The 26,874-nt window shown below is 38.9% G+C and overlaps 1 protein-coding gene across 3 annotated transcripts in view; it reads right to left on the bottom strand.

Moving 5' to 3' along the window:
• The window catches only part of UGGT2 (UDP-glucose glycoprotein glucosyltransferase 2), a 177,980-nt gene that overhangs the window by 75,496 nt on the left and 75,610 nt on the right, over positions 1–26,874 (bottom strand). For all 3 annotated transcript variants that reach the window (XM_035003168.1, XM_035003169.1, XM_035003170.1), the window contains 5 exons: positions 25,888–26,038; positions 16,852–16,971; positions 15,899–15,984; positions 15,206–15,341; positions 8,285–8,416 (listed from right to left, as the gene is read on the bottom strand). In XM_035003168.1, the coding sequence (XP_034859059.1) occupies positions 8,285–8,416; positions 15,206–15,341; positions 15,899–15,984; positions 16,852–16,971; positions 25,888–26,038 (625 nt within the window). The remainder of the gene's footprint in view (positions 1–8,284; positions 8,417–15,205; positions 15,342–15,898; positions 15,985–16,851; positions 16,972–25,887; positions 26,039–26,874) is intronic.

The raw sequence follows: 26,874 nt of genomic DNA, 5'->3' as shown, positions 1-26,874 counted from the left end.
GCAAGATGTCATTCTTTTTTATGGCTGAATAATATTCCATTGTACATATATATATACCACATCTTCAGTCGATGAACATTTGGGCTCTTTCCATAATATGGCTATTGTTGATAAAACTGCTATAAACATCGGGGTGCATGTATCCCTTCCAATCAGTATTTTGGTATCCTTTGGGTAAATACCTAGTAGTGTAATTGCTGGGCGTAGGGTAGTTCTATTTTTAACTTTTTGAGGAACCTCCATACAGTTTTCCAGAGTGGCTGCACCAGCTTGCATTCCCTCCAACATTGTAAGAGGGTTCCCCTTTCTCTGCATCCCCACCAACACCTGTTTTTTTTCTTGTGTTGCTACTGCATTTTAGAAACAAAATTTGTACTTAGAGCTCTCTGACCAAGAGTCTGAACCCTTAATCACTATTATCTCTGCAATTATTGGGCACTTATGGTATATTAGGCTTATGAATGCATATAAATAAAATGCAAATTCTATCCTTTAATGTAGATGGTACATTAAAAACAAGTGTGAACATAGCATCCAGGGCTACCAAGGAGGGCATGGTCAGTTCCATCTAGAAAGAGGGTAAATAATGATAAGTAATATGATCAGATTTGCGTATTTAAAAAAAGACCACAGTGGCAATGGTGAGAAAGAAGGGCATGGGACAGCGTGCCCTGGGAATGTTGGTCAGGTACTCCTGCACTAGTGTGGGAAAGAAAAAGCAAGAGCCAAACAGAAATTCATGGTAATGCGCAAGGGGAGAATGAGCAAGTTTCTGAAACATTCGGCTGGCAGGATGGACAGAACCTAATAACGTATTGTTTGGGATGGTATGAGAGAAGCAGTAGGATGACGATGAGACTTCCAGCATCGGTAGCCAGGGTGAATGACGATGCTACCCTCTAGGATAGGGCATAAAGAAGAAAAAAATGTTTGGGGTCCCAAGGAAGATGATGGGCTTGGTTTCGGATTCTTTTAAGATGCTTATGGGCAAGCCCCAGGTAGCTGCATACATGGGTATGGACTCAAGAAAGAGGTCTCTGCTAGAAATACAGGCCCTCTTTTGATTTACTCTGTGATTTCTAATTAGGCAACCTGTCCATTCCAAAAGCTTTAATTACAACAAATACCACAAATAAGCCAATGACACTGAATTTTATAATTTTAGCCCTGCCAGACTGAGTTCCTAAACAGGGGCTTAATACCCAATCTAACTGCAGCTTCAGTCTCCCTCAGAAATGTAGTCTTAACCCATCAGTCAGGAATTTTCCCATCAGATCAGTACCAATGAGTCCGCCACATGGGCCCTCTCCATCCCCCAAAGATAGATGAGGTAGTCTGCCTGGTAAGACCCTTGCTTTGCCCCTAAAGGAAAGCCACCTTGCCCGAAACAATCCCTTTTTTTAAAAATTTATTTTATTAACATATAATGTATTATTTGTTTCAGGGGTACAGGTCTGTGATTCATTCATCTTACATAATTCACAGCGCTCACCATAGTACCTACCCTCCCCAATGTCCATCACCCAGCCACCCCATCCCTCCCACCCACCTCCACTCCAGCAACCCTCAGTTTGTTTCCTGAGACTAAGAGTCTCTTATGGTTTGTCTTTTGCTAATAACATTCCTGCCCCACCCTCCTATAAAACCTTCCACTTGGTTTAACTCCTCAGAACATCCCTCTATTTGCTAGACGGGATGCAGTCCTAGTCATGAATCATTTTAAAAAGCCAGTTAGATCTTTAAAACTTACTGGGTTGAATTTTTGTTATTGAACAGATCTGGTGGCAGTGACAGGACCCAAAGGGAACTTCCGGCAGCATTCGGGGACACAAGAAACACACGGTGCCCGCACACTCTTGGATTTCATGGTCTTTCTTGCCATTTCTAAGAGCTGCAGGGCAGTTCCAGTCGCCTTCCCTCTTCTGAGCTACAGACAACCCCATACACTTTTACCCTCCAACAATCGCTTCAAAATAACGGACAATGCCCTTTCAAAATAAAGCAGGTCGCAGTCTCTTCATTGCTTAATATCTTCTCAGATTTTTTACTGTTGCCAAGGTGTTTCACTGTTCTGAGTTCAATTTAATATTGTTCACTGTGCAAGCCGGGCCCCTGCTTCTCCAGCTCACCCTGTGAACTTCCCTCCACGACACAAACACAACACCTGGCTGCTATCCATATGGCGGCAACACCAGCTTCTCTGTACTTCTTCACGACTCAGGACCTCCTGACATTTTTCTCTGGGAGGTTAATCTCCTGTCACTTTGTTTTCTTGCACCTGGCTCTTCCTCCTACTTCAGGACTCAGAGACGAATTCTTCATGTCCGCCCTCAGAGCACTTCTCCCCTCATTCTATGTGCTATGTGTCTGGTGGGCCCCTTCCAGCCAATACTTGTGTCCATCAGTCTCGGGGATTTCATTGTGTTATTTCTCTGATGCCTTCCTTCCTGTTGTTTTCTCTGTTCTTCCTGAGTCTTCTGGATTGAGTCTCTACTTGTTTACCATTTATTCTTATTTTCATTTCTTTGAATTTGTCTCTCTGTTCTATTACATTTTTATTTTGTTTTGCTAAAATTTGCTCTATTCTTTTACCTACTGCGCTTAGAACATTGTAAGTACTCAATAAATATCTCTTGAAAGGGCGGATAAAGTTTAGATGAAGAGAGAAAATTACAGGAACATTAGTTTAGAGAATGAAGGCCTAAACTCATTTCTTTTCTTTGTGATGGAGGAGTTAGAATGATTTTCTAGGCCTGGAGAGCAAGGTGGAAAAGGGGCTTAGGGGACTGATGAATGTCTAGAATGTTTGGGAGGGGCAGGGAGTGGGGGAGACTAAGCATGACTGAAGGGCTCTCAAGTAACACAGAGTCTGGCTTAAATTAGAGGTTGGACAGATTTGGGGAAAATGGGCCAACAGGACACTGAAGCTGCAGATCATCGTTATAGGACAGCCGCAGGGAAGGAGAGCAGTAAAACGGGAGCTTTAAGGGGAAGCGTGTACTCACACACTAAAAAAACCGGAACTTAATATTTCTGAGGAGTGTTCAGTGTCCTCAATCTTTACAAAAATCCTTAACATTTCTAACTTTAGTAGACACTGACTGCAGACACCTTAAAATAGTAACACCACAAAAATACTCATTTCACTATTAACTCTTTAAGAGTAAAAGTGGGTTTCTGATTAAATATGGTAGATTTATCCACATACATGCTCATCTCTCCTCTCCTCACACACTTCACTGAAGTGAGAATATAATAATAGAAAATATGAGCCCACAAGGGTCAAGAAAAAACAGGAGAAAAGATAAAAAGCAGGTAAGCAAAGTAAAAAGTGAAGTCACATCTGTTTAGACAGAAGAGAACATGAACATTTTTCGGCATCCCTGGAGACACTCAGTGCCCCAGAGGGAGGACAAGAGCAGAGTGCCCAAATGGCCGAGAGTCTGCACACAGGGTAGCTGCCTCTCAAGGCCTGTCTCTCAATGCTGCAAAGCCACAGTGTCCTGCTTTTCTTATTCTCTGCAGAAACTGAATCACAAAGGCTAGCCTGGGTGACAGCAGGCAGAGAAAGGGGATGGAGACCAGGCAGGAGATTAAAGGAGAGTGCCCATCCTTCACACCCAGGCGGTGACCACATCCATTCCCGCACATATCCTGTGCCCTCACCTTCGACACGTGCACCCTCTCCACCCTCTCGTCTGCCACATGTACTCCTTCTAAGAGCAAAATGAAGAATTCTTATTTGAAGAATCTGCTTTAATCGAGAAAGTCAGCTCAGCTCCCCAAGTGAGGCTCACCAACTCATAAGAACTTTGTATTTGTCGTCAGCTTTTTAGGGTTTCATACTTACGTGTGGAAAGATAACCGGATATCATAAGACATTTGACAAATGCTTCAAACACAAAAGAGAGAAATCAAAACGAATGAAAAAAGGGAAGCTGTAGAGGGCAGAGGTAATGCAGGGAGAACACATCACAAAATTAACATTCTTAGATTAAAAAAAAAATACTGTGTCCAGGAAAGAAAAACTGAATGTTATAAAACAGGAATAGGATAGAAGAAAGATCTCCAGAGAATTTTAAAAAATTGAATGAAAAGGACAAAGGAATACAAAAAGAAGAAAAAGCAAACAGAGACTCACCTGAGAAGATTCAGAAAGGACAGAAAAAAATGAAGGAAAACATTAGAGAAATAAAGAAATTCCCAGAATTGATGGACACAAATCTCCAGTAGAAGGACCTCACCAAATGCCCAATACACTGATTGAAAGAGGATCAATACAAAGACATACTGTCATGAAATTTCCAAACACCAGGGAGAAAGCTTTCAAACTGGACAAATACATAATTAAATAAAGCAGAAAGACAGAGGAATTAAAATCAGAATGATAACACTGGTCTCCGTAGCCTACTAGGAGATAGGAGACAGAAAAGACAGCCTCCAAAACTTGGAAGAAAAAGGATCATCCAGTCCAACTACCAATAAGATGGAAATGTAGCATAAGATTTTTAACCACAAAAGAGTTAAAATATTTTTTCTATCATGCATGTTTACCTGGGAGAGGAATAAAATCAGAAATAAATCATAAATAGGAAAGGTATAGTACTCACAAAACCAGAGATAAAGCAGAGACCTGTAAAATGAAGTGGCAATGGCACACCCAGAAAGGAAGGAAGCTGTATTCATTCAGGTCCAAAGCATGACCAGTTCACTTTAGAGAAAGAGTGGGCATGGCTACGGAAGGGCATTCTAGGGGCTGGTGTGAGTGAAGAAGGTGCTCGTTTGTTAACTGCTGTGTTTATTTGTAAGAAAATTTCTGGATAGGTTATCTGTCCTATCTACTATCTGGATACATTTGCAATAAAGAAGAATACTATGGGAAATGGGTAAAAAAAAAAAAAAACGAAGTAATTTTTAAAGTTAAAAAAAACAAGTTGCTAAAAAATGGAAAGACAATCATAGTATTTGATTTACTAAGCAAGGAATATTTAAAAAGTCACACACACTAAGTATTCACTTAACCAAAATGTGTTAAAAACAGACCTGATAATCAGCTGGCTTGCACTGGACAGGCTTTACCACTTCTCGACGTATTGAAATATATCTGTACCAGTTGGTAAATAGCTGCTGTCCTGGGACGGTGATCGCCCATGAGAAGCACTTTGACCTCTTTCCCAGACCCTCAAGGTCAACACAATTCAGCCACTACAGGGTGACCGTCAGCACAAGGGCCTAAAGACTCCACTCCAGCTCGGGATCTGCCTCCGGTTGACTCTCTGACTGGCTGCTCTTGAAGCCAGAACAGTTTTTAAATATTTTAAGTAATGGCCCTGGACTTGGAGAGAGCTAGCGAAGGTAGGGAGGTAGAAGGGAGCTCAAGCCCCAGTTACCATAACAGGAACTCAGCAAATATATCTAAAACTTAGGACTTGCAAATACAAAACTGGAGGAATACAAAAGAATAGGAGTCCTTTTCTTGAAGTATAGTCCAGTTGGAAATGACATTTATATCCACATATGGTATGAAAGGCAAGAAAGGCAATTAATGGGAAACGATGCTATTGGGTTGTGAATTCCAATATTTGAGGGTAATATGGTGTTTATTCAGACGACATTTTTATGGCATCTGATAATAAGTATCATGTTTTGGCTGCGTAATATCTCAAATTCACTTGTATCACAGCAGATATTACTGTTATATTTACCTACAACAGACACAAGTAAATGAATCCATTTCTTTCCACCTACAAGTTAGATTATGAATAATATTTTATTATTATAAATTATTATTATTATAAATAATAATAATAATAATTATTATTATTATTTAATATCAATATATTACACTGAAATAAACAGCTTGAATATTTCTTACCAGCTGTTCTTAGGAACGTATTTTATTTTAATGCACTTAACAGCCTCAGGTACACAGGTGTTATAAAAGGCTTTAAATATATAACTGATTTGAACCAGAGAAGGGTTCTTAAGAAACAAAGCATACACAACTTAGTAAAAAATCAGTAAGTAGTATCAGACTCATTTTAAAAGAGGGCAAATCAATCAGAAAAAAATTTTTACTCTCGCATAAGAAGTGGTTCTTAGTATCACCATTATGCATCTATCAGTCATGCTTAATAGATATGACTCTTGCACAAGTGTCAGTCCTTAAGGAAGGTAAGGTCTGAATAGAAATTGTGCTCTACCAGTGAGTAGCAAGCAGAGAAGAGCCCACTTCTATTAAAAAAGAAGAAAGAGAAAGAAAAGCACAGCATGTAAGGTCTAAGTATGGAATTACTTCCAGTTAATTACTTCAGCTGATATTAAAACCCAAATGGTGCAACCTTTTGCTTTCAACCTGTGCAAATAGGATCCTTAATATATAAAAACTCACTGTTTTTCTATTCCATGAGTTTATATAATCACTACAGGAAATTTGTGTTCCTTCTCCCCATAAGAGTACCTGAAGAGTACTTATAAAAAATAATTTTCTTTCTAAATTTCCTTAGTCCGTGATCATTTTATTATAAGAGATGCCTCCATGCAACTTTGGCCCCAAAAGAAGTTCATCCTGGTTGCTTTTTAGTTTTGTTTTTCATTATATGAAAATATCGTAATGAAAAATAGCAATGAAACTCGTTCTCAGTTTAGAAATTATCATTTGGAAAACCATTCTTACAGAACTAAAAACAATCCCTAATTCCTACCACACTGGCTTTTCAATTGTACTGGGACCCCCAGACCTCTGGCTTCCTGGCTTTGCGGCTTTGCTTCCATTTCCAAGCAGCCTACACATGCCCCAGAGGTCTCCTCACAGGCTCTGGGCCTCTTATGCCAATACCACATCCAGCTCCTAACGTTTCAGCCTCACAGCACTTTATCTAGCTACCTTCCTTCATTCATATGCCTGGTATTTTGGACTTTCTTTAAAAAGAAAGAGACTGATGCTCCTGTAAATTTATGGTAGGCAACTCCAGCAGGAATTCGGCATCATAGCCATTTTTATACATGGCTTCACCGTGCCGCCTTTCCTAGCCCCCAGAGCAGCAATTTCTAAAACCTCACTGCTCTCGTGAAGTTCCATCCTACAACATAACCCTCGTTCTCAGATGGCCCTGCCTCCTCAGTCACGTCATTCAGGAGATGTTTACTGACGACACACTATGTTCCAGTCGCTGGGCACTGGGCCTGCAAGACCCAGCAGGAGACATGATCCCTGCTCCCAGGGAAGATTCAGTCCAGGGAGAAGGCAGGTAATGAACAGCCCACTATAACCAGCATTATGCAGGAGTGTGCAGTATTAGCATGTGGTGCTAGCATGAGCAACTTAATCTCAGGTGGAAGGTTAGAAAAGGCTTCCCAGAAGTTCCTCCCAAAATGTTACTTTTCCCCCAAAGTAACATTAAAGCCAAGAGCCACAGAGAAGCACACACAAGCTAGAAGAGAAGGGAGGCAGGCTGCACGAACCAATGGTGGGAACAAGCACATGGAGGCCCTCTGGTGAGAAGTAGGAACCCATTCGGGAACCTGAACTAGTCTGCCTGCGCAAGAACAGAAGAGCAAGGAAAGAGTCATGAGAGGTGAGACTAAGGAGTTAAACAGGGGCTGAGTCAGGTGGGACGTTACAAAGCCAATGATTCTGACCTTCAATGGTTAGCATGGAGACAGGACCAGATCTGCGGTCTAAAAACTCTTATAAAATGCAAGAACCCATCTAAAACACTTGAAATCTGTATGGGCATGAGAAATTCAGCCCCAGTGATGCTCCATCTCCCCAAGTTTGGTTCTTGTCCTAGCATTTATCTAAAAAGCCAGCTTTCCATTTCTTCCTAAGAAAGTACAAATTACATTCTTTAAAATTCTACATTCAGGGCACCTGGGTGGCTCTGTAGGTTAAGCGTCTGCCTTTGGCTCAGGTCATGATCTTGGGATCCTGGGATTGAGCCCCACATCGGGCTCCCTGCTCAGCGTGGAGCCTGCTTCTCCCTCTGACCCTCCTCCCCACTTGTGCTCTGTCTCAAATTAAAAAAAAGAAAAAAAAATTTCTACATTCAAGTTTCCTATCCTGTAAATCCTGACAATTCTCGTCTCTCATACTTTTCAAAAGGTTAACAATGGCAATTTGAGTACTCGTATACAACTTGCATCATTCAGAGGTGTTAAACTTCCCTTCTTTCTGAGGGTCTAAAACCCAAATCATGAGTTAACTATATTGAGATCATTTATTCATGAGATTATAGTGAAAGTTTCTTGGATCATATTTTTGAAAATTTGCATTTCAACTTACCTTTCTGTCATTGTCATATTTAGAATGAATTCCCAAAATATCCCAAATATTAGCATCTGGAAATAGATTTAGGAGAACACTCTTCACATTGTCTACAGTGAGCATATTGTCATTCTTCACTTTTTGGTACATCTGTAGAAATAAAGATCTTATCATTAATTTTCATCTTATGGCAATTAGTTTTCTTTCTTTCCCTGAGCATGCAGATTTATATAAAATATACTTTATACTTTGTAAGTTCTAAGTATACCACATATGTACATATATACACACATCCCCCACCCACACAGATAAATCATTTTAACCACACAATATATCATCTCCAATAGAAATAGTTTTGTGAATATTCTATAGCTTTCAAAATACCAGAACAAATTTATGTTATGGTCCATTTTGATCAAACTAGACACTGTGATTCCCGGCAAAATAATAGCTCCCTTTCTTTTTCTTTTTTTAAGATTTTATTTATTCACTTGAGAGAGAAAGAGAGAGCACGAGCAGGGGAGAGTGGCAGAGGGAGAGGGAAAAGCAGGTTACCTGCTGAGCAGAGTCTCCCATGTGGGGCTCGATCCCAGTACCCTGGGATCATGACCTGAGCTGAAGGCAGATGCTTAACCATCTGAGCCACCCAGGTGTCCCGGCTCCCTTCATTTAAAAAGGTATATATAAAATATATTTTTAAAAGATTTTATTTATTTATTTGAGAGAGAGACAGAGGTAGTGACAGAGAGCACAAGCGGGGGGCGCAGCAGGCAGAGGGAGAAGCAGGCTCCTCGCTGAGCAGGGAGCCGGACAGACATGGAGCCTAATCCCAGGACCCCTGGATCATGACCTGAACCAAAGGCAGACACCCAACCGACTGAGCCACCCAGGCACCCCTATATAAAATATTTTAAATGGCTTATTTCAGAAAGGCTTTATTTTCATTCCTGATTGCTCTCCAGTAAAGATCTTAACTAGGTTTCCCCTGTACCTCCATTCTTCACCCCCTGCTCAGATGTTGTAAGCACAGTGGCATGATGTAAACTGTAGCTCCTTTATTTTCTTGCTTCATTTCTCCTTCATTATAGACCCTCTACTATGCCCCAGGCTCTCTGCTAGGCATGGGGTAAGGGACAGCTCTGCATCGAGAGAGAAGGCATCTCCGAGCAAATGACTCAGCTGAGACATAAATATGAACACTGAGTTAGCATTAAGGCATTCTGGGGGAAAACTTCCCAAGCAGAAGAAACTTGTACTTACAAACACCATCAAGTACCATTTTGATATACAGGTGTCTCTCACTTCTCAAAAGATCATGTTAGGCTACTTTTCTTTTAAGAGAGTGACATCAGCATCTGTTTTCACTAACCAAAAGAAATCCAAAGAGGATTTTCATTTTTATGAAAAATGGTAGAAAGTGAAAATAACATTTAGTGTTTGTTTTGCAGTGTGATTGGCCCCGCCATGCTCCTTCCCCAGGAACTACAACTCGGGATCCAGAGTTTGAACCATGTCTGTGAGCATCTGTGCTTTCTTTCAATTTATTCTGTGCATATCATTAGCAAGATGTGTCCTAAGATGTCAGAAAAGCCTAAAAGAGGTTATTTTTTGGTTCTGGAAAATGCTAAAAAATTTTTCCATATCAACTGATGATTACTGCTGTTTTACACCATTTGGGCTTATTACAGAGGTTTCAAGGGAATGCTCTACTCAGAAGCGGGGGAAACCTGCATCAGTTAAGAATGTTATTTTGAAGACGCCTGGGTAGCTCAGTTTGTTAAATGTCTGCCTCTGGCTCAGGTCATGATCCCAAGGTCCTGGGATTGAGCCCCAAGGGGGACTCCCTGCTCAGCGGGGAGCCTGCTTCTCCCTCTCCCTCTGCTTGCGCTCACGCACGCACACACACACACACACACACACTCTCTCTCTCTCTCTCTCTCTCTCTCTCTCTCGCAAATGTCAATTAAGTCTTAAAAAAAATGTTGAGTCCCAATTCACTTAAGTCATTATTGCCAGAGACAGTCCTCATATGCGGCCTGACGGAAGCCCCACACTATTCCTCATGATAACCTTTTCCTTTTCTCACTGTAAACCTAGTGACCTATTCCTTGAAGAAAAGCCTCAGTCCTATAATTAGGTCCCACAGTTTAATTTTACAAGCTTCTCAATTTATAGGCAAGTTTCCTCCTCATAATCAAGCCGAGCATGCTATGATCTTAGTAACTAAAAAAACAAAAAGCAAAAATTTTAGCCTTCTGTAAAAAATAAGGATTAGAAAAAATGTGATTTTGAATAAGGCAAAAATTACATATGAAAAGTTACTGATATTAGTCATCTTACAAATTAGTCATTTTCAAATAGTAGATATTCTTAAGCTATCTCAGGCAGCTAGAATGTCTAGCATAAGCCACTTAGATATATAATGATTCAATCTTCTTATACATTTTACAAATTTTAAAACTGTTATATAACTTGGTAAGCAAAAATAGCAACCTGGGGTCTTTACTTCTTCATATAAATTTTATTTATTTTTCCCTTTTTTAGCTTCATTAAGGCATAACTGACAAATAACACAGCAATACATTTAAAGTGTACAACATGATGGCTTGATAAATGCACACCGCGTGAGGGGACTCCCACCATCGAAATAACTAATATATACAGCACCTCACACATATTTTTCTTTTTTGGTGAGAACATTAAAATTCTACTCTTAGCAAATTTCAATTATACAGTACAGCATTATCAACCACAGTCACCATGCTGTACATGAGATCTCCAGAGCTTGCTTTTTTTTTTAAAGATTTTATTTATTTATTTGACAGAGAGAGACACAGCGAGAGAGGGAACACAAGCAGGGGGAGTGGGAGAGGGAGAAGCAGGCTTCCCGCTGAGCAGGGAGTTCGATGTGGGGCTCCATCCCGGGACCAGGGATCATGACCTGAGCCGAAGGCAGACACTTAACAACTAAGGCACCCAGGTGCCCCAACTTATTCCTCTCATAATTGGAAGTCTGTATCTCTGACCAACATTTCCCCATTTCGCCCACCCCCGGACCAATCACTTTTCTACTCTCTAAGGGTTCAGCTTTTTTAGATTCCACATACACGATATTATACAGTATTCATCTTTCTTTGATATATTTCACTTCGCCTAATGCTTTCCAGGTTCATCCATGTTGTCACAAATGGCAGGATTTCCTTCTTTTTAAAGGCTGAATGATATTCTGAGCTTTGTATACATATATACCACACATTTTCTTTGTCCATCCACCCACTGATGGATACAAAGTCATTTCCATACCTTGGTGATTGTGAATAATGCTGCAACAAACATGGGAGTACAGCTAACTCTTTGAGATACTGGTTTCATTTATTTCATTTCCTTTGGAAACAGGTGAAGTGGGTTGCTGGTTCATACTATCATCCTATTTTAAATTTCTTGAGGAAGCTCCAGACTGTTTCCATAATGGCTGTACCAGTTATATTCTCAGAGGGTTCCCTTTTCTCTGCATCGTGCCACCATTTGTCGTCTTATTTGTCTGGTAACACAACCCCCTACAGGTGTGAGGTGACAGCTCACTGTGGGTTTTGATTTGCATTTCCCTGATGATTAATCAAGTTGAGTACCTTTTCATATACCTGCTGGTCATCTGTATGTCTTCTTTGGAAAAATGTCCATTCAGATCTATTGCCCATTTTTTAATTGGGTTTTTTTTTTTTTGCTATTGAGTTATATGTATTCCTTGTGTATTTTGGACATTAACTCCTTACTGGATAGGTAGTTTGCAAATATTTTCTCCTGTTCCACATTTGCCATTTCGTTGCATTGATGGTTTCCTTTACTGTGCAGACACATTTTATTTTGATATAAATCTCATTTTTGCTTTTGTTGCCTTTGATTTTGTTGTCAAATCCAAAAAAAATCATCGCTAAGATCAATGTCAAGGAGCTTACCCCCTGTTTTCTTTCAGGCAACAGTTTCAGGTCTTATCTTCAACTTTTTAATCCATTTTGAGTTGACCTTTGTGTATGGTATAAGATAGGGATCCAGTTTCATCATTTTGCTTGTGGATATCCAGTTGTGCCAATTTACTACAATCTACTCCCTCCTAATCCTAACTTTATGTTGACAAAATATTGAATTTTAAGTTCCAAAATAGATTTATTTTAATCCCCTGTTCCTTTGTACAATTATTGTCATATGTATTATATCTATGTTAAAATTTGTTTTCTTCAAACTTGTGCAATTTAAACGCAATAGAATATATTCTTTTTTTTTTTTGTATGTACCCATATATTTACATTTTATTTACAGCTACCATTTCATTTCTTCCTGTGAATGTGCGTTACCATCTGGTGTCGCTTCCTCTTAGCCTGAAGGATTTCCTTTAGTATTTCTTTTGACGCAGCAAGAATTCTCTCCATCTCTACCTGTGAATATTTTTACTTCAATCTTTTTGCAAGGATAATAGTTTGTGTTAGCTCTTGTTCAGCTTCTGAAAACCGACTTCTTTCATGTATTTTGTCCAGTTTTATACTTGCTTACTGTGAGATGGTTCATCTGTTGTCAATTACCCCATCATAAACAAATTTTGAAGGCTTAAAGTACTTCTGCATTCTCAAACATGCATTCAACAAATATTCATCAAGTACATGACATACATTTTTTTAAATCTTTTTTTTAAAAAGATTTTATTTATTTATTTGACAGAGAGAGAGAGAGACAGCGAGAGAGGGGACACAAGCAGGGGGAATGGAGAGGGAGAAGCAGGCCCCCCTGCTGAACAGGGAGCCTGAAGTGGGGCTCGATCCCAGGACCCTGGCATCATGACCTGAGCTGAAGGCAGATGCTTAATGATTGAGCCACCCAGGCACCCAACAATTTTTTTAATCTTAATCTTGCAAGGTAGGAAGAGAAAATTAAATTAGTAAATTTGCATAGCCACTCTGAAGAGCTGAGATACATAGTCTGATTGTTTTACCATATAAATACTGTACTTACTCTATCATAATTCTCCATCACGTCAAAAATTTTCATATAATTTTGACCTTCTACATTCTTCTTTCTCCTGACACCATATTTTCAAATTACCTAACTTAGATAAAATAATTTGCTCATTGAAAGTAATGAAAAAATATTAAAGAGATTTTATAATTCACATATTTTAGTAAAAGACTAGATTTTGCTCAAATTATTCTAAATTAGTGAAGCTAAGTCATCTGAAGGATACAATACAATACATTCCCAATAGGATGTTAGCTCAATCATGTTTTGGTTTTCTATGGGTTACAAAAATTTTAGGGTTGAAGCATACATAGTCTGAATAACCACCAACATTTGCACACTTCAGACCCTGGTGGATTCTAGTATGCTATAAATATTCCTTCCTCACACATTTTTCCCTCTTTTTCCTCTAATTGCTTAGTACAACTTGTAGGCTATAGCACATATTTAATACTTTTCATGCTGCGTTGTATGGAAACCTATGGTTTCAAGTACAATTTGGTCTTCCAAGATATTACAGTATTATGCTGAACATCACAGTAGATAATTCAAAAGGCCAGTGATTGCGAAGTATGAATTCACATGCAAATTTATGTCTGATACAAAGCGCTTCCAGAATAGAGAGTCAATAGAGAGAATTAAGATAACTTAGGTAAGGAGAATTTCAAAAGGTCTTCAAGTTTCTTAGTTTTGACTATCATACTGATCCTTTCACGATAAGGTGGCCAGACTTCAATAAAAGCTATGTCAGTCTAAGTCCCTTATAAATTCTTACACCAATCAGTTAATAAAAGTAATAGCCTGAGATACAAAATTGACACGTAATCCACAGCACTATTTTACAGAACAAAGTGTATCCCCAAGTCACTGAGGCTCTGGTAGTTTCTGTGTGGCAGGACACTGAGTTCATGAGGTATTCAGTGGTCTTCCCAGGAGCTATGGAAGCAGGGCAGGGAGTATACAGGGCTTTTGTAATTTCACACTCTCACTTTGAAGAACCATTCCTTGTTATAATAGTGGGTGAAAGCGAAAAGACCAATGAATTTTAAAATGAACAAAAGCTAGTTTGTTTTTTTTTTAAGATTTTTAAAATTAATTTATTTGACAGAGAGAGACACACAGAGAGAGGGAACACAAGCAGGGGGAGTGGGAGAGGGAGAAGCAGGCTTCCCGCCGAGCAGGGAGCCCGATGCGGGGCTCGATCCCAGGACCCAGGGATCATGACCTGAGCCGAAGGCAGTTGCTTAACCGACTGAGCCACCCAGGAGCCCCAAAAGCTAGTTTTTAAGCTATGGTCTGACTTTCTTAATAATAATACAGTTCTTCAATACATCTGTTTCCACAATGGGCCATAATAGTTTCAAAACCTCAATTATGAGATAATCTTCCCATTTCTTATTGTTCTTTAAGTTCTTGCCAATTTCTAACTTTTTTTTTATACAATCTCTTTGTCAAATTCAGTACGTATCCTGCTATTTCCACCTAATTTGCTGTCATGAAGTGATCTCCTTCTCCTTTGAAATTCTCTAGGAAGGGTCTGCATACCTTGTCATTTACAATATTTAAGTTTGCAGTAATCTTTTTTATTCATGATTTTTTTCAAGACCTGGTTCAGGAATTCTTCCCTGACTCATCATTTTCTCTGAGTATGTTTTCCTCTAAACTTATATATACAATTTATATTCTATTAGCAGCTGGAGGAACTCAAGCAAATTCACCTATTTTGGCAGAGTGTCAGTTGCCTAATTTATAAAGTGGGGACAACATTATGTATTTCAACTGGGAGTTGCAAGAATCAAATTCATCGTCTGTATTAATCTCCATGATTGTTTTTTATAAACTTTGAAAGATAAAAATAATAAATGATAATTACAGTAATAATGCAGAAAAACCCACTGTACAGTCTAAAGAAATTATACCTAGTGCACTCACTTGTACTATGGAAATAAACGCTTGTGATACATCACGTTCTTCTGCAATATACTTGAAAGCTCGCCAAAGAGCAACGCCAACGTCATCTGCTCCATCAACTTCATCATCTGTGTTAACAATGAACACAAAACCAATTCTGGGAAAAGAAGGTGAATAAGGAATGTCACAACTACCCCTTGGATCACAACCAACACGATTTTTCAACATTACTAGCCTATAACATCTAGATGGATAGAATGTGTTAATAGGGGGGGAAGAGGGAGTATTATATTTGAAATGGTTTGATTTGTAATGTCTAGTCACCAACATCCGTCTGTCTAATGGATTCCTCCAAACTGTCAAACTCTCTCTGGTGGTGATATTATCAAATGACCATGTTTTTCCAGAAAAATAAAGGGAAAGTATACTCTTAACGCAACCTCAGGGAAATGGATCCAGCTTTAAGCACCCAAAGTGATCAGATCATTCTCTCAGGAAATGAACAGGGTTAACGAGATTACTAAGCAGCTTTGACTAACAGAGTCTACCATAAAGGTAAATGATGTTTCACAGCACAACCATGTTGTGTCAGGCGCTAAAGACCACCCACCACTGCTTTGAATTTCACATGAATACTCCGTGCAATACTCTATGGCACAACATGAACATCACTGGATTTCCTTTAGCTGTTTAATGTTATAAATTGACAATTACCTAAGAGGAATTTTATGATAATAGAAAAGTTCAGCAAGTTTTATAAAATCCAAGGTATATTCTTGAGCAGGATCAATAAACAGAACCTAAAAGAAAGTAGATAGTTTATAATCACTATTTTAACGTTTTGGAATTTTCATGAAATTCAAGTTTAGTTTAGTTTCTGTCACTAAAAGTATGAAATTCAAGGTGCAATCTTTTTTAAAAGAAATTTTCAGCAATTCTAAAGAATTCTATATAAGAAAGAATTTCATAGGTAATGAAGGATTTCTAAAAGCTGCACATCTGAATAACACATAGAATTTAATATCAGATCACTCATCCTTTTTTTGGAAGCACAGCACAAAGTAAACCTTTTTAATAACAAGTGAAATACCTTATTCTGAATGTGCATTGAATTTTCTGTATTTTTTTTTTAAAAGATAGTAATTGAATTTTGAAAAAAATAGCATTAATATAACTGCTTACTCTACACTGCTGTAGGAAATAACATATTCACTTTCTTTGTGGAGAAAAAATAAAGCCCCAGCTAAGTGTTCTCTGCACATTTCACAGTTGTATCAGGTTATTTAATATTATAAGAGTGAACTCATACACATAGATGATAAAGTGATATCCACGAATTTTCCCCTGAAATGTACTAAACTTTAATCTTTAATTAGTTCTTTAGAACACAGAAGGAAAAAAGTTCAATCAAATTCCTTTCAGAAAATGTGAACGTAACTCATCAATTTCACATCGGAACTATAAAAGCACATCTAAATAAGAAGAGGCAGCTTTGTGGCATTGCTGGCTTTGGAGGTCTCATTGGCCAATGCCACCTCAAGCTTGCTGCATCAGGCAAGTATTTCCCTCCGTATTACACAGATGTCTATTCACCAAGAACAGGCTAATCCAAAAAGAATGCTGTTACCTTTATAAAAGATGTATACAAAATGTCTTATAAAACTCACCAAATTATGAAAATTACGCCTTACAGAAGGTATAGTTCCAGGGAACACGGGCTTCAGAAGCTCCTGGCAACTTGCAGGCCATGTGACATACAACTCATCATTTTCTAGGTCATTAATCCACTAGAGAAGAATCCAAAAATCTGTGAACGCTATATTAAGCTAATACTTAAGTCATTTTTCTTTTTTTTAAGATTTTATTTATTTTTTTGACAGAGAGATAGAGAGCACAAGCAGGCAGAGTTACAGGCAGAGGGAGAGGGAGAAGCAGGCTTCCCGCTGAGCAGGGAGCCTGATGCGGGGCTCGATCCCAGGACCCCGGGATCATGAACTGAGCCGAAGGCAGACGCTCAACTGACTGAGCCACCCAGGCGCTCCACTTAAGTCATTTTCAAAGCCAGTTTTCACTCTTTCAAAGTAAAAATACACAAAGATTTCTGTATTTCTGATTAAAAATAAGAAGCCAGTTGAATATTCTTTAAATTAAGAAATATATTATGTGCAACAGTTTTATATTCCCATGGTCTTTTATTTTTTATTTATTTATTTTTTTAAAAGATTTTATTTATTTATTTGAGAGAGAGAATGAGATAGAGAGAGAGAGCATGAGAGGGGGTAGGGTCAGAGGGAGAAGCAGACTCCCCGCTGAGCAGGGAGCCCGATGCGGGACTCGATCCCGGGACTCCAGGATCATGACCTGAGCCGAAGGCAGTCGCTTAACCAACTGAGCCACCCAGGCGCCCCTCCCATGGTCTTTTAGATTAAGCCTGACCCTCCTCCCAGAACTGACTTCTTCTATTCATGTTTTTCATATCAAAAATAAAATATTATAAAAATTACTCTCCATAAACCACTTGACAGAGATTAAGTGTTTATCTTAATTATCAGCAGTATAGGAGGCAGTCAGGTCCTCCACCTCCCTTCTCAAATTTTAACCCTTAGACATAAGGAAAATAAAACATGATACCTTGGATGTCTGATTCTAACCAAGAGCTAACGGTTTATACTAGACTAAGCCGCCTGCCTGAAAGAATGCTAAGAACTGGGGAAAACATATAAACCACTGTTCAGACGCATGGAGGTAGGGTCAACCAATTATCAAGAGTGAAGGAATTACAATCCTTGAAGGCAGGAAGCATAGGAGACAAGCTCCATGTTCACCTCAATTCTGTCCCTAGGGACATTTTCCAAATTGCAGCTTGGAATAACTCATTCAAACAGCAAGTGACAGTCATATTGGGCTGGAAAGACAGGAGTCAAAATTAGGGTTGCCTAAATGTTAGGAGTTAAAGGGGCAGGGAAATGCAGGAGAGGGGGAAAGTGCAGGAAAGAAACCAGACAGTCCCGTCTCTCTACAAATTCCTCTCATTTGCTGACTAGGAACCTGCACGCACCCATGGCAACATCCTGGCCCCAACACCACCAAAAAAAACCCAAAAAAATAAAAAACAAAACACAAAACAAAACAAAACCACTACACAGTAAGGAGACAGAAGTTGAAGTCCGAAGTGTTAAGACTTTGGCAAACACTGTACTTTGAGAAACTGACAGGGCTAGCTCCCAGGAGTAAGACACAAAGTGGAAGAGCTCCCACAAAGCCCAGAAACATGCCTCAGCAGAGCCAGGTGAGGTCTGGTACTCAGGCTGCTGCAGCAAACCTGAGAAGCATTTGCTTCTGTAACTTTACATAGGCAATTTCGGGCTCCTACCAAAAACTGCCATGCAAAAAAAAAAAAAAAAAAAAGGACCAAATATTAAAATGAAAGAGAAATACCAGACAATACAAAGGGACTTAGACAAGGACTTTAAAATAACTACGATTAATATATATTTTTTAAAAAGAAAAAATAGATGGAAAATGTTAAAATAACTAAAAATCCATCACACGAAGAGCCAAAGGGATATTCTAGATTTTAAAACTCTGTAATTAAGAACTGTAAGAAATTCTAAAGAAGATTTAACTGCAGACTGGACATGGAGGAAGACCATGATTATTCAACTGGATGACAGATCAATAGAATGTATATTAACTAAAGTGCACAAAGAAAAGAAATAATGCAAAATCAAAATGAAGGGTGAGAGAGATGAATGACACAGGCATGTGGTCTAGCAAGTGCCACTGAAAGGCCCAGAGGAGAGGAGAGAGGAGACCAGTGGTGCCCAAGAAATCAGGTGGCCTCTACAATGGTCCAGACATGAGGTTTTGGGGAGTGTTTAACCACGTCAGAGGCAATGACTTCAGAGAGAAGACTGAAATCACTTTGCATAGGCCCAGAGACTGAACTGCCCATTTTTTACTCTCAAGTAAATTTACAGAAGCAGCAACAATAACTGGAAGAGTGACCTCACAAAGCTGCTTGCAGACCTGGCACTGATATTCCAATGATATATGGCCATTAGTTTTGTTGGCCATAACTCTGGCCTTTGTATCTACTGGGCTACCAAGATATTGAATAAAAGATATTGTCATTAATAGATTAGAACTTATAAGACAATTTCCTCACTGTCCAAGGAGCTACAATAGGTTAGCAAATGGACACAAGATGGGTCATGGTGTTAGAGGATGAATTTCTGAGAGAAGTGAAGAACTTAAAAGACTTGAAATTTACATCTTTTGGGTTTTGTCTAGGGAGTGACATCAGCTAAAATGGCTGAGTAAGGAATTTCAAAACTCCACCCTGACACAAAAGCAGTAAGCAATTAGAATATTGGGGGGAACTCAACATTTTAAGAACTATGAAAACTAACCAAAAGCTTACACCAACCTTGAGAGCATTTACTCAAGAAAAAGGGCTGAATCTCAGTCAGAACTGTGAGATATGTGGTGTGAAACTTATCCTAGTCCCACCTCGTGCTCCCAAGCTTATCAGTAGCCTTGAAAATGACAGCCTGAATTCCAGTATCAATATTGGAGAAAACAGAATGGACCTCATTCTGAAAGAATTTTAGTTTTTGTTTGAACTGTCTGGTGACTCCCTAGAAAACCCACTAAAAAGGCTTGTCTTTATCCTGCCTAACTCAAAACAGTGTTAGAGCTGCTACCCCATTTTGTGGAAAACAATTATGGGCAAATGTTTTAGTCGCTCCTGCCTGCAGCAATAGAAAACAGTTGGGACGAAAGCAGAGCAACCAAAATCTAGTGAGGAAAGGTTGGGGAATGAGAGGTTTTGGGAAACAGGGCTTTGAGAAGTTCTGACATATTCTTGGGATTCTAAAAGGCTGTGCACAAGCCCAGGGAAGACTGAGAAGCCCCAAGTTCCCTCCTCTGGTTTACTCTGAAGCTCTGTGCAAGCGACAAGTGAAGGCTAAGGGGGATGCAAGCTGCCTGTCTGAGGGTCCGACGTGGACTGCTCCCTCTCCATCTGCCACACACACACATAGCCCCTATGCAAGACTGGGAAGCTTTTGGGGTCCAGGCATTTAAGTAAATCTGTGTCTCATACTGAATAGATGACTAGGTGAACGTAACAGAGACTTCTGTGGCCACACATAAGAAAGAATACAGGCTTTACAAAATTAGTTCAGAGAAGTCACTAAACAAGTAATCAAAACAACAGCAAACAGCAACAATAAACCCAGGGAAGGTAAGAATCTGACTTTCAGAAGTGCCATACTGTAATATTCGAAATGCCTAGTTTTCAACAAAAAATTCAGAGGCACTGAAAAATCCTAAAATAAACATAAGAAAAACAATTCTATTTACAATAGCATCAGGAAGGATAAAATACTTAGAAAGAGGTTTAACAAGTATGAGACTTGTATACTGAAAGCTACAAAAGCTACATCATTGAAAGATAATAAAGAAGATCTGAATAAATGGAAAGACATCCCATATTCATGGATCAGAAGACTTAATATATTAAAATAGCGATATTCCTTAAATTATCTATGTATTCAATGAAATTTCAATAAAAATTCCAACTGTCTTTTTTCCAGAAACGGACAAGCTGATGATGCAATTCATAATGAAAGGCAAGGGTCCTAGGACTGCCAAGATAATCTTGAAAAAGAAAAAAGTTGGAGGACTCAAAATTCCAAATTTCAAAACTTACTCCAAAGCTACAGTAATCAAATAGTGTGGTGTTTGCATAAGGGGAAGATATAGATCAATGGAACCAAATTATGAGTCCAGGGATAAACCCAGTATCTGTGGTGAGCGGATTTACATCATTATGGGGCTTGGACGGGGAATTGCTGTTATAGATTGTGGGGCTCACTGTCAATAGCAAGTTACATCCTTAACCTAGATAAAGAATTCATTTCCTCTGCCTGTGCTGGTTGGTGTTTACTAGTTTTGAATCTTATCACTGTCATCTTGGTGACAAGAATGAAGAATTAGAACTGTTTTGAGAGAATAACAAATGGCTAGGGTGACTTGGGAACTTTAAGGAAAAGGAAATTAAAATGATCATAAGCACCTCGGGAATATGACTAGAGCATGAGCATCACAGGATAGAAAACAGAAAACTGTAACTAGGGGCAGGGGTAATTTAGGTGGAATATGACCAAAGCCCCCACCACTGTGGACTGAAAAGGAATTACAATCCAAAGGAGCCAAACATATAATCATATGCCTGTTTTTACTGACTTAAATACTAGCGAAACCTGAGGTACCATGGCAAGGCTAAAAACAGGAAATAAAACTATATAAAATTTAAATTGTGTCTTCTCATATCTGGGACAGAGAAACCTAGAATGGTTAACCAGGCATGGGAGAATACCCAATGACTCCCTTGAGTTTTTACTCAACTGTTAAGCAAGCAACTTTTAAGAAATAAACTGCCAAGGTTTGTTTTTGGGAAGGGTATAAATACAGAGGTCAGAAGTAATGTAATTCAGTGACTCAACTTTCTCTGTAAAGACAAAAAGTGGAGGGACAGATCCAGGGGGTGAAAAAGAATTAAAAGCAAAGTATTGCTTTCATTCTTGAATAGCTCTGTTTTAGCATTAGGATGTCCAACAGATTTTCTGAGTGCTTCCTATGTGATAGGACCTGATGGATGTTGAAGATATTTAACAAAGTCCTGGTTTTTGTGGAGCTTACATTCCACTGGAAGGAGAGTATACATAAACAAATAAATGCATAATAAATGCATATCATATTGGGTGGTAGCAAATGCTATGAAGCAAAAATCAATCTTAAGTGTGAATTAATTTTGCTGCTCTAACAGACCAAGGGGAAAAGAGTGCTCAGAACTCAGGGCTCTGCATTTTGTGCAGTTAATTTTATTTTTTTCAAGTAGGCTCCTTGCCCAGTGTGGGGCCCAACAATGGCCTTGAACTCACGACCTTGAGATCAAGACCTGAGCTGATACCAAGAATAGGATGCTCAACCGACTGAGCCACCCAGGTGCCCTGTGTCAGTTAATTTTTTTTAAAGGAATCTACAGAATAAAGTATCACAAATAATTATCTACTGAAAGCAGGCACTTTCCAAGTAGAAAAGTAAAAGCATTTAATTAAGACACAAAACTGCTCTTAATAGTATGCAAAAAAATATTTTAAAAATTAAGTTATTATTTAGTCTTAAAAAGTAATAAAATTCTGATACATGCTACAACATGGATGAACCTTGACAGCAGTAAGCCTAATGAAATACACCAGGCTGAAATGGACAAACATTCCACTTTTATGAGGCACTCAGAAAAGGCAAATTCATAGGGACAGAAAGTAGAACCGAGGTTACCAGGGAGCTTGAGAGAAGGGAGTGGGGAGTTACTGCTTGATGGGTACAGAGTTTCTGTTTGGAATGATGAAAAGGTTCTGGAAAAATGGATCATGGTGATGATTTTATGACACTGTGTATGTACTTAATGCCACCAAGTCATACACTTAAAAAGGTTAAAAGAGCATATCTTATATATTTTTTACCTCAATAAAAAATTACTTCCCGACACTCTTAGCGGGAATGGAGAAGAACGCCTCCTCAGGCGCCCAAGAGCTGGGCCAGAGTCCGAGCCCTCACAGCAGAGCAGTGGGAAAGTGGACCAGGCGTGGGCGATGGGGACAGCAGCAGGGCTGCTCCTCCCTGGTGCTGACAGGCCTCTGCCAAGCTGGGGGGACCAGGGTGTTACTTTATGAATGGAGCTGCAAAGTTTCCTCATAGATGCCTTTCTTCTTCAGTGTAGTCTTGAAACTTACGGCCCTCCTTTCCTTACCGTGGCCCATGCTCCCAGTGCTCTTCTACAAATGTTTAAAAGCATAAAGGCTTAAAATAAAAGTCCCAAAGTATTAAGATTACTAACATGGTCATTCCTTTTTCTGATAAAACATTTTTAGAGAACACGTTTGTTAACTGAGCTTAAAGGTATCCAAGTCAAAGTAAAATCCAGCCAATGAGAGAAGATGGTCTAAAGAGCAGGAAAACACAGTAAGGATAGATAAACAGTTATAACAAGGCACTTAGTGCTCTAGAAAATACAAGGGTAACTAATTCAGAACTTATGTAACTTGCCCTGAGTCTAAGGTCTTTATCCCTCAGGGAATATACAGCATTTCTTTGGTGCTGTTATCTTTCTGTGATTCTTGGAGGGAGGACCAAATTTGTAGGTGGGAAGGCTGGTTGGGTAGGACAAAAGTAACTGTAATAACTGAACATTTCCAAGAAAATCCCTTAAATTTTTACATGAGACGATTAGCAGGATGGTCAGAGAGGTTTTCCCCCCCCCTTTTTTTTTTTCTGATCATGTAAGTCATACATACCCATTGCTAAAAATTTGGAATTTACAGAAGAGCATGAAAAAAAAAAAAAACCCCACAAGTACCTATTAAACCACATCACCCATTAATAACAACATTTTATTTCCTCTGGATCTTCTGTCTATCTTTACACATGATATATCATGTAAGTCTGTGTTTCTTACTTAACATGAGAGCACAGTCATTGTTTCTGGTTGCTGAAGCATGATTATAAGCATGATTCTAATGTCTGAATAATATACCCAAGCACATGGATACACAATTTACAATATTTCTGTTATATACTTAACTCATTTCTATTTGGTTTTAAGAATATGCAGTAATGATCATATCTTTGGGAATAAATACTTTTCTCCATTTCCTACTATTTCTTGATGGTACTTTCCAGGGAAATTACTTAGATCAAAATTTATAAACGCGGGAAGGACGCCACAGCCACAGCTGCTTCCAAGTCTGCGCCAATTAATACTCTGTCCAGGCGTCCTTCTATCTTTCTGCATTTCCTCAGTTAAGCTGTAGTTTTATTATTGGTTATTAAGATTATTACATAGTAAAGATATTATCAAGGTATCTGAATTTTTATGTTATTATGAATAAATCACCGTGTTTTCCAAATGGTTTTTGGAAATAAAGCTTTTGACCTGCTTACTGTCACTTCAAACCCATTTTACTAAGGTCTTATTAATTAAAATGCTGTTTTGGAGGAGTTTTAGTTATATAATCTGTCACATAATACTTTTATTTTCTCATTTCTAATAGTTATACTTTTTTACACCGTTAAATCATAATGGTGATATGGACATATTTATATTGATTGTGCCGTAATTAGAATGTTCTCAGAGTTTCATTGTTACAAATTATGTTTTATGTTGGTTTGAGATATTTACTTATTTGTTCAAAGAATACTTATGTTTATTGAGTACCTACTAAAACCAAGGACATAATGGTGAGAAAAAAATGGATAAAATTCCTACTTTCAAGAAGTTTATATAGTCTAGTAAGAAACAAAGACATCAAAGAATCATAGGACAAAATTATAAAATTATAATAATTCACTGTGCAAAGTATACGGAAAGACTGGTAGTTCTGTAACATAATAAATATGTATATATACAAACACACACGTGTGTGTATGTGGAGGGGTAGAAAGGGTTAACTCGGCGGGCCAGCTTGCTCACACCTTGCACATTCCCTAGAAGGGCCTGTTTCTGTGACAAAGGTTCTCTAGGTTGGCTTCTGAGAACTCACTCTTGAAATGTTCTGATACAGTTCCTCCCATGCTGAGGTTCCTGCTGCATGGAGTTTCTGTGAACATGAGGATGAATACCCGCTTTTCCTCGGAGGGTCTGGAGCTTCAGTGACTGAGATCAGTCACACAGGCATTACATTCCCATACAACAGACCCCTTTTCGAACCCTGAACTCCCGGGTCAGGCTAGCCCGGCACGGATTGTCACACATGAAATCAAGCATGTTGTCTATGACTCCGTGAGGAGCAGCTTCTTGGAAACTCCCGCCTGGTTTCCTCTGGCCTTTGCCTCATGCTCTCTCTCCCTCTGCTGCTCTAATAGATTGTAACCAAGGGTCTAACAATTGTGAGGCTTCCTGAGTCTCTTTAGCATATCACTGAGCCTGAGGCTGATCCTGGGGCTCCTCAATACAATGCCTATATGAAAACACCTTCTAATCTGGGTAGTTGAGGTCAGCTTCTCTCAGGAAGTACTGTTTGGAGCAAAACCTGAAGAAAGAGCGGGAGTTGACTGGATAGAGAGGGGAAACATTGCTTCCCTGGCAAAAGAGAGAAGGGAAAGTGGTGAGAGGAGTACTTCACAGTCTAAGAAATGAAAGGAGGGAGAAGGCCACTGACAGCCTCACAGGCCACACTGAGGATGGGACGGCACCCTCGCTGCAAGCAGGGGTGAGGTGAGCAGATTCCCAGTTTCCACAGGTGGTAGCATAGACCAGAACGCTTGGAGGCCCCTGTAAGCTGGCCAGGCAAGGTTCTCACGATAGTAGGTTGTATTCTTACATTCCTCAGATTTTAATTATTTGATGTTTTGTTGCTGTTGTTCATGGGGTTACTTGGTTGTTCGTGTTTGTTTTTTTAAAGCTGGAAAGGATCCTGAAGGAGTGAGCTCTTGAGAGGAAATGCCCAGAACAGGAAGAGGGGGAGAAAAGATATGAGAATGAGAGGGGGATGAGTCCGTATTTTTACTTTTCTTTTGAGTTCTGCAACCTCTTTCAAAATGCTTAAATTTATTTGAAAGTCTGCCAATATTTGGTTTTATATTAAGTCTTAAATCTAAAGGTTTTAAAAACAAGGAATTACATGAGCACTTACCATTACAGAAGAATGCCTAATATCTAATGCATAGGTATGGTCCAAAACATGTGAGTTTAATTTTAAAAATTTGCTAATATCTTCTTTGTTGATCCCAAGATTGCGGAGGCCATTCATCATTTTTCCTTCTAGTTTCAGCATATCCAAAAGACTTTTAAAGAAAAAAAATAAGTTTTATTTTGATTCGCCAAATTAAAAAAAAAACCTTTAAAGTTTATAGCTTTCTTAAAGCATTAGAAATGAATTCCACTGGTATTTTTATTAACAGCAGGAAAAAATATTATTAAACTCATTAACAAACAAGACAAGGAGTTCTAATTAGTTACCTGGGGTAAACTCATGTTGACTTTTTTGTGTGTGGTGACAAAATCTTGTTATTTAAAAGGTAAGGCAACAAGGTATATTTATTACATTCTTTAGCAAAGAAGTGAAGATATGCTCACCCCTGAGTGAGCCAAAAATGAAGGGAAAAATATCCTAGGTCACTATTTTGGTAAATCTACTATGAAAACAAGGGAAGCTCAAATAGGACCTAAAATATAAAATTTTAGCACAGAAAAAGAGCCATTAAAGCCAAAGTTCACATCTGTTTGAAATACATATAAAAATTTCTAATCATATATATAATACTCTGAGAGCTTTTAAACATGACAGAAAATATTACTGCTAAAAAATAACAACATCAATAAATAACCCTACTGGCAAAAAGTCTGGGCAGTTTGAGTCTTTAAACGCCTACTGATCAAGCTCCCACATGTGCCAGGTAAGTGCCACGTTCTTTCCAAACAGAGCGCCTCTCACAACTCCTCAGGAAGTCCCAAGTGGTGCAGGTGAGGCCAGACAGGTGGTCTCCCACCCAGGTCCCGCAGCTGGTGCACAGAATGGGGATATGAAAGTTGTGGGAAGACAGTGCCTCCCTGTAGCTGTAAAGATAAGGCTTTACCAACTGTGGTAAAGTGTGCTTATGTTTGAAAAGGTAAAACTTTA

Source organism: Mirounga leonina, unplaced genomic scaffold, assembly GCF_011800145.1.
Source record: "Mirounga leonina isolate KUSES-001 unplaced genomic scaffold, KU_Mleo_1.0 Mir_127, whole genome shotgun sequence".
Classification (NCBI taxonomy): Eukaryota; Metazoa; Chordata; class Mammalia; order Carnivora; family Phocidae; genus Mirounga; species Mirounga leonina.
The sequence above is the reverse complement of the archived record's forward strand: the minus strand, read 5'-3'. Positions and strand labels throughout refer to the sequence as shown.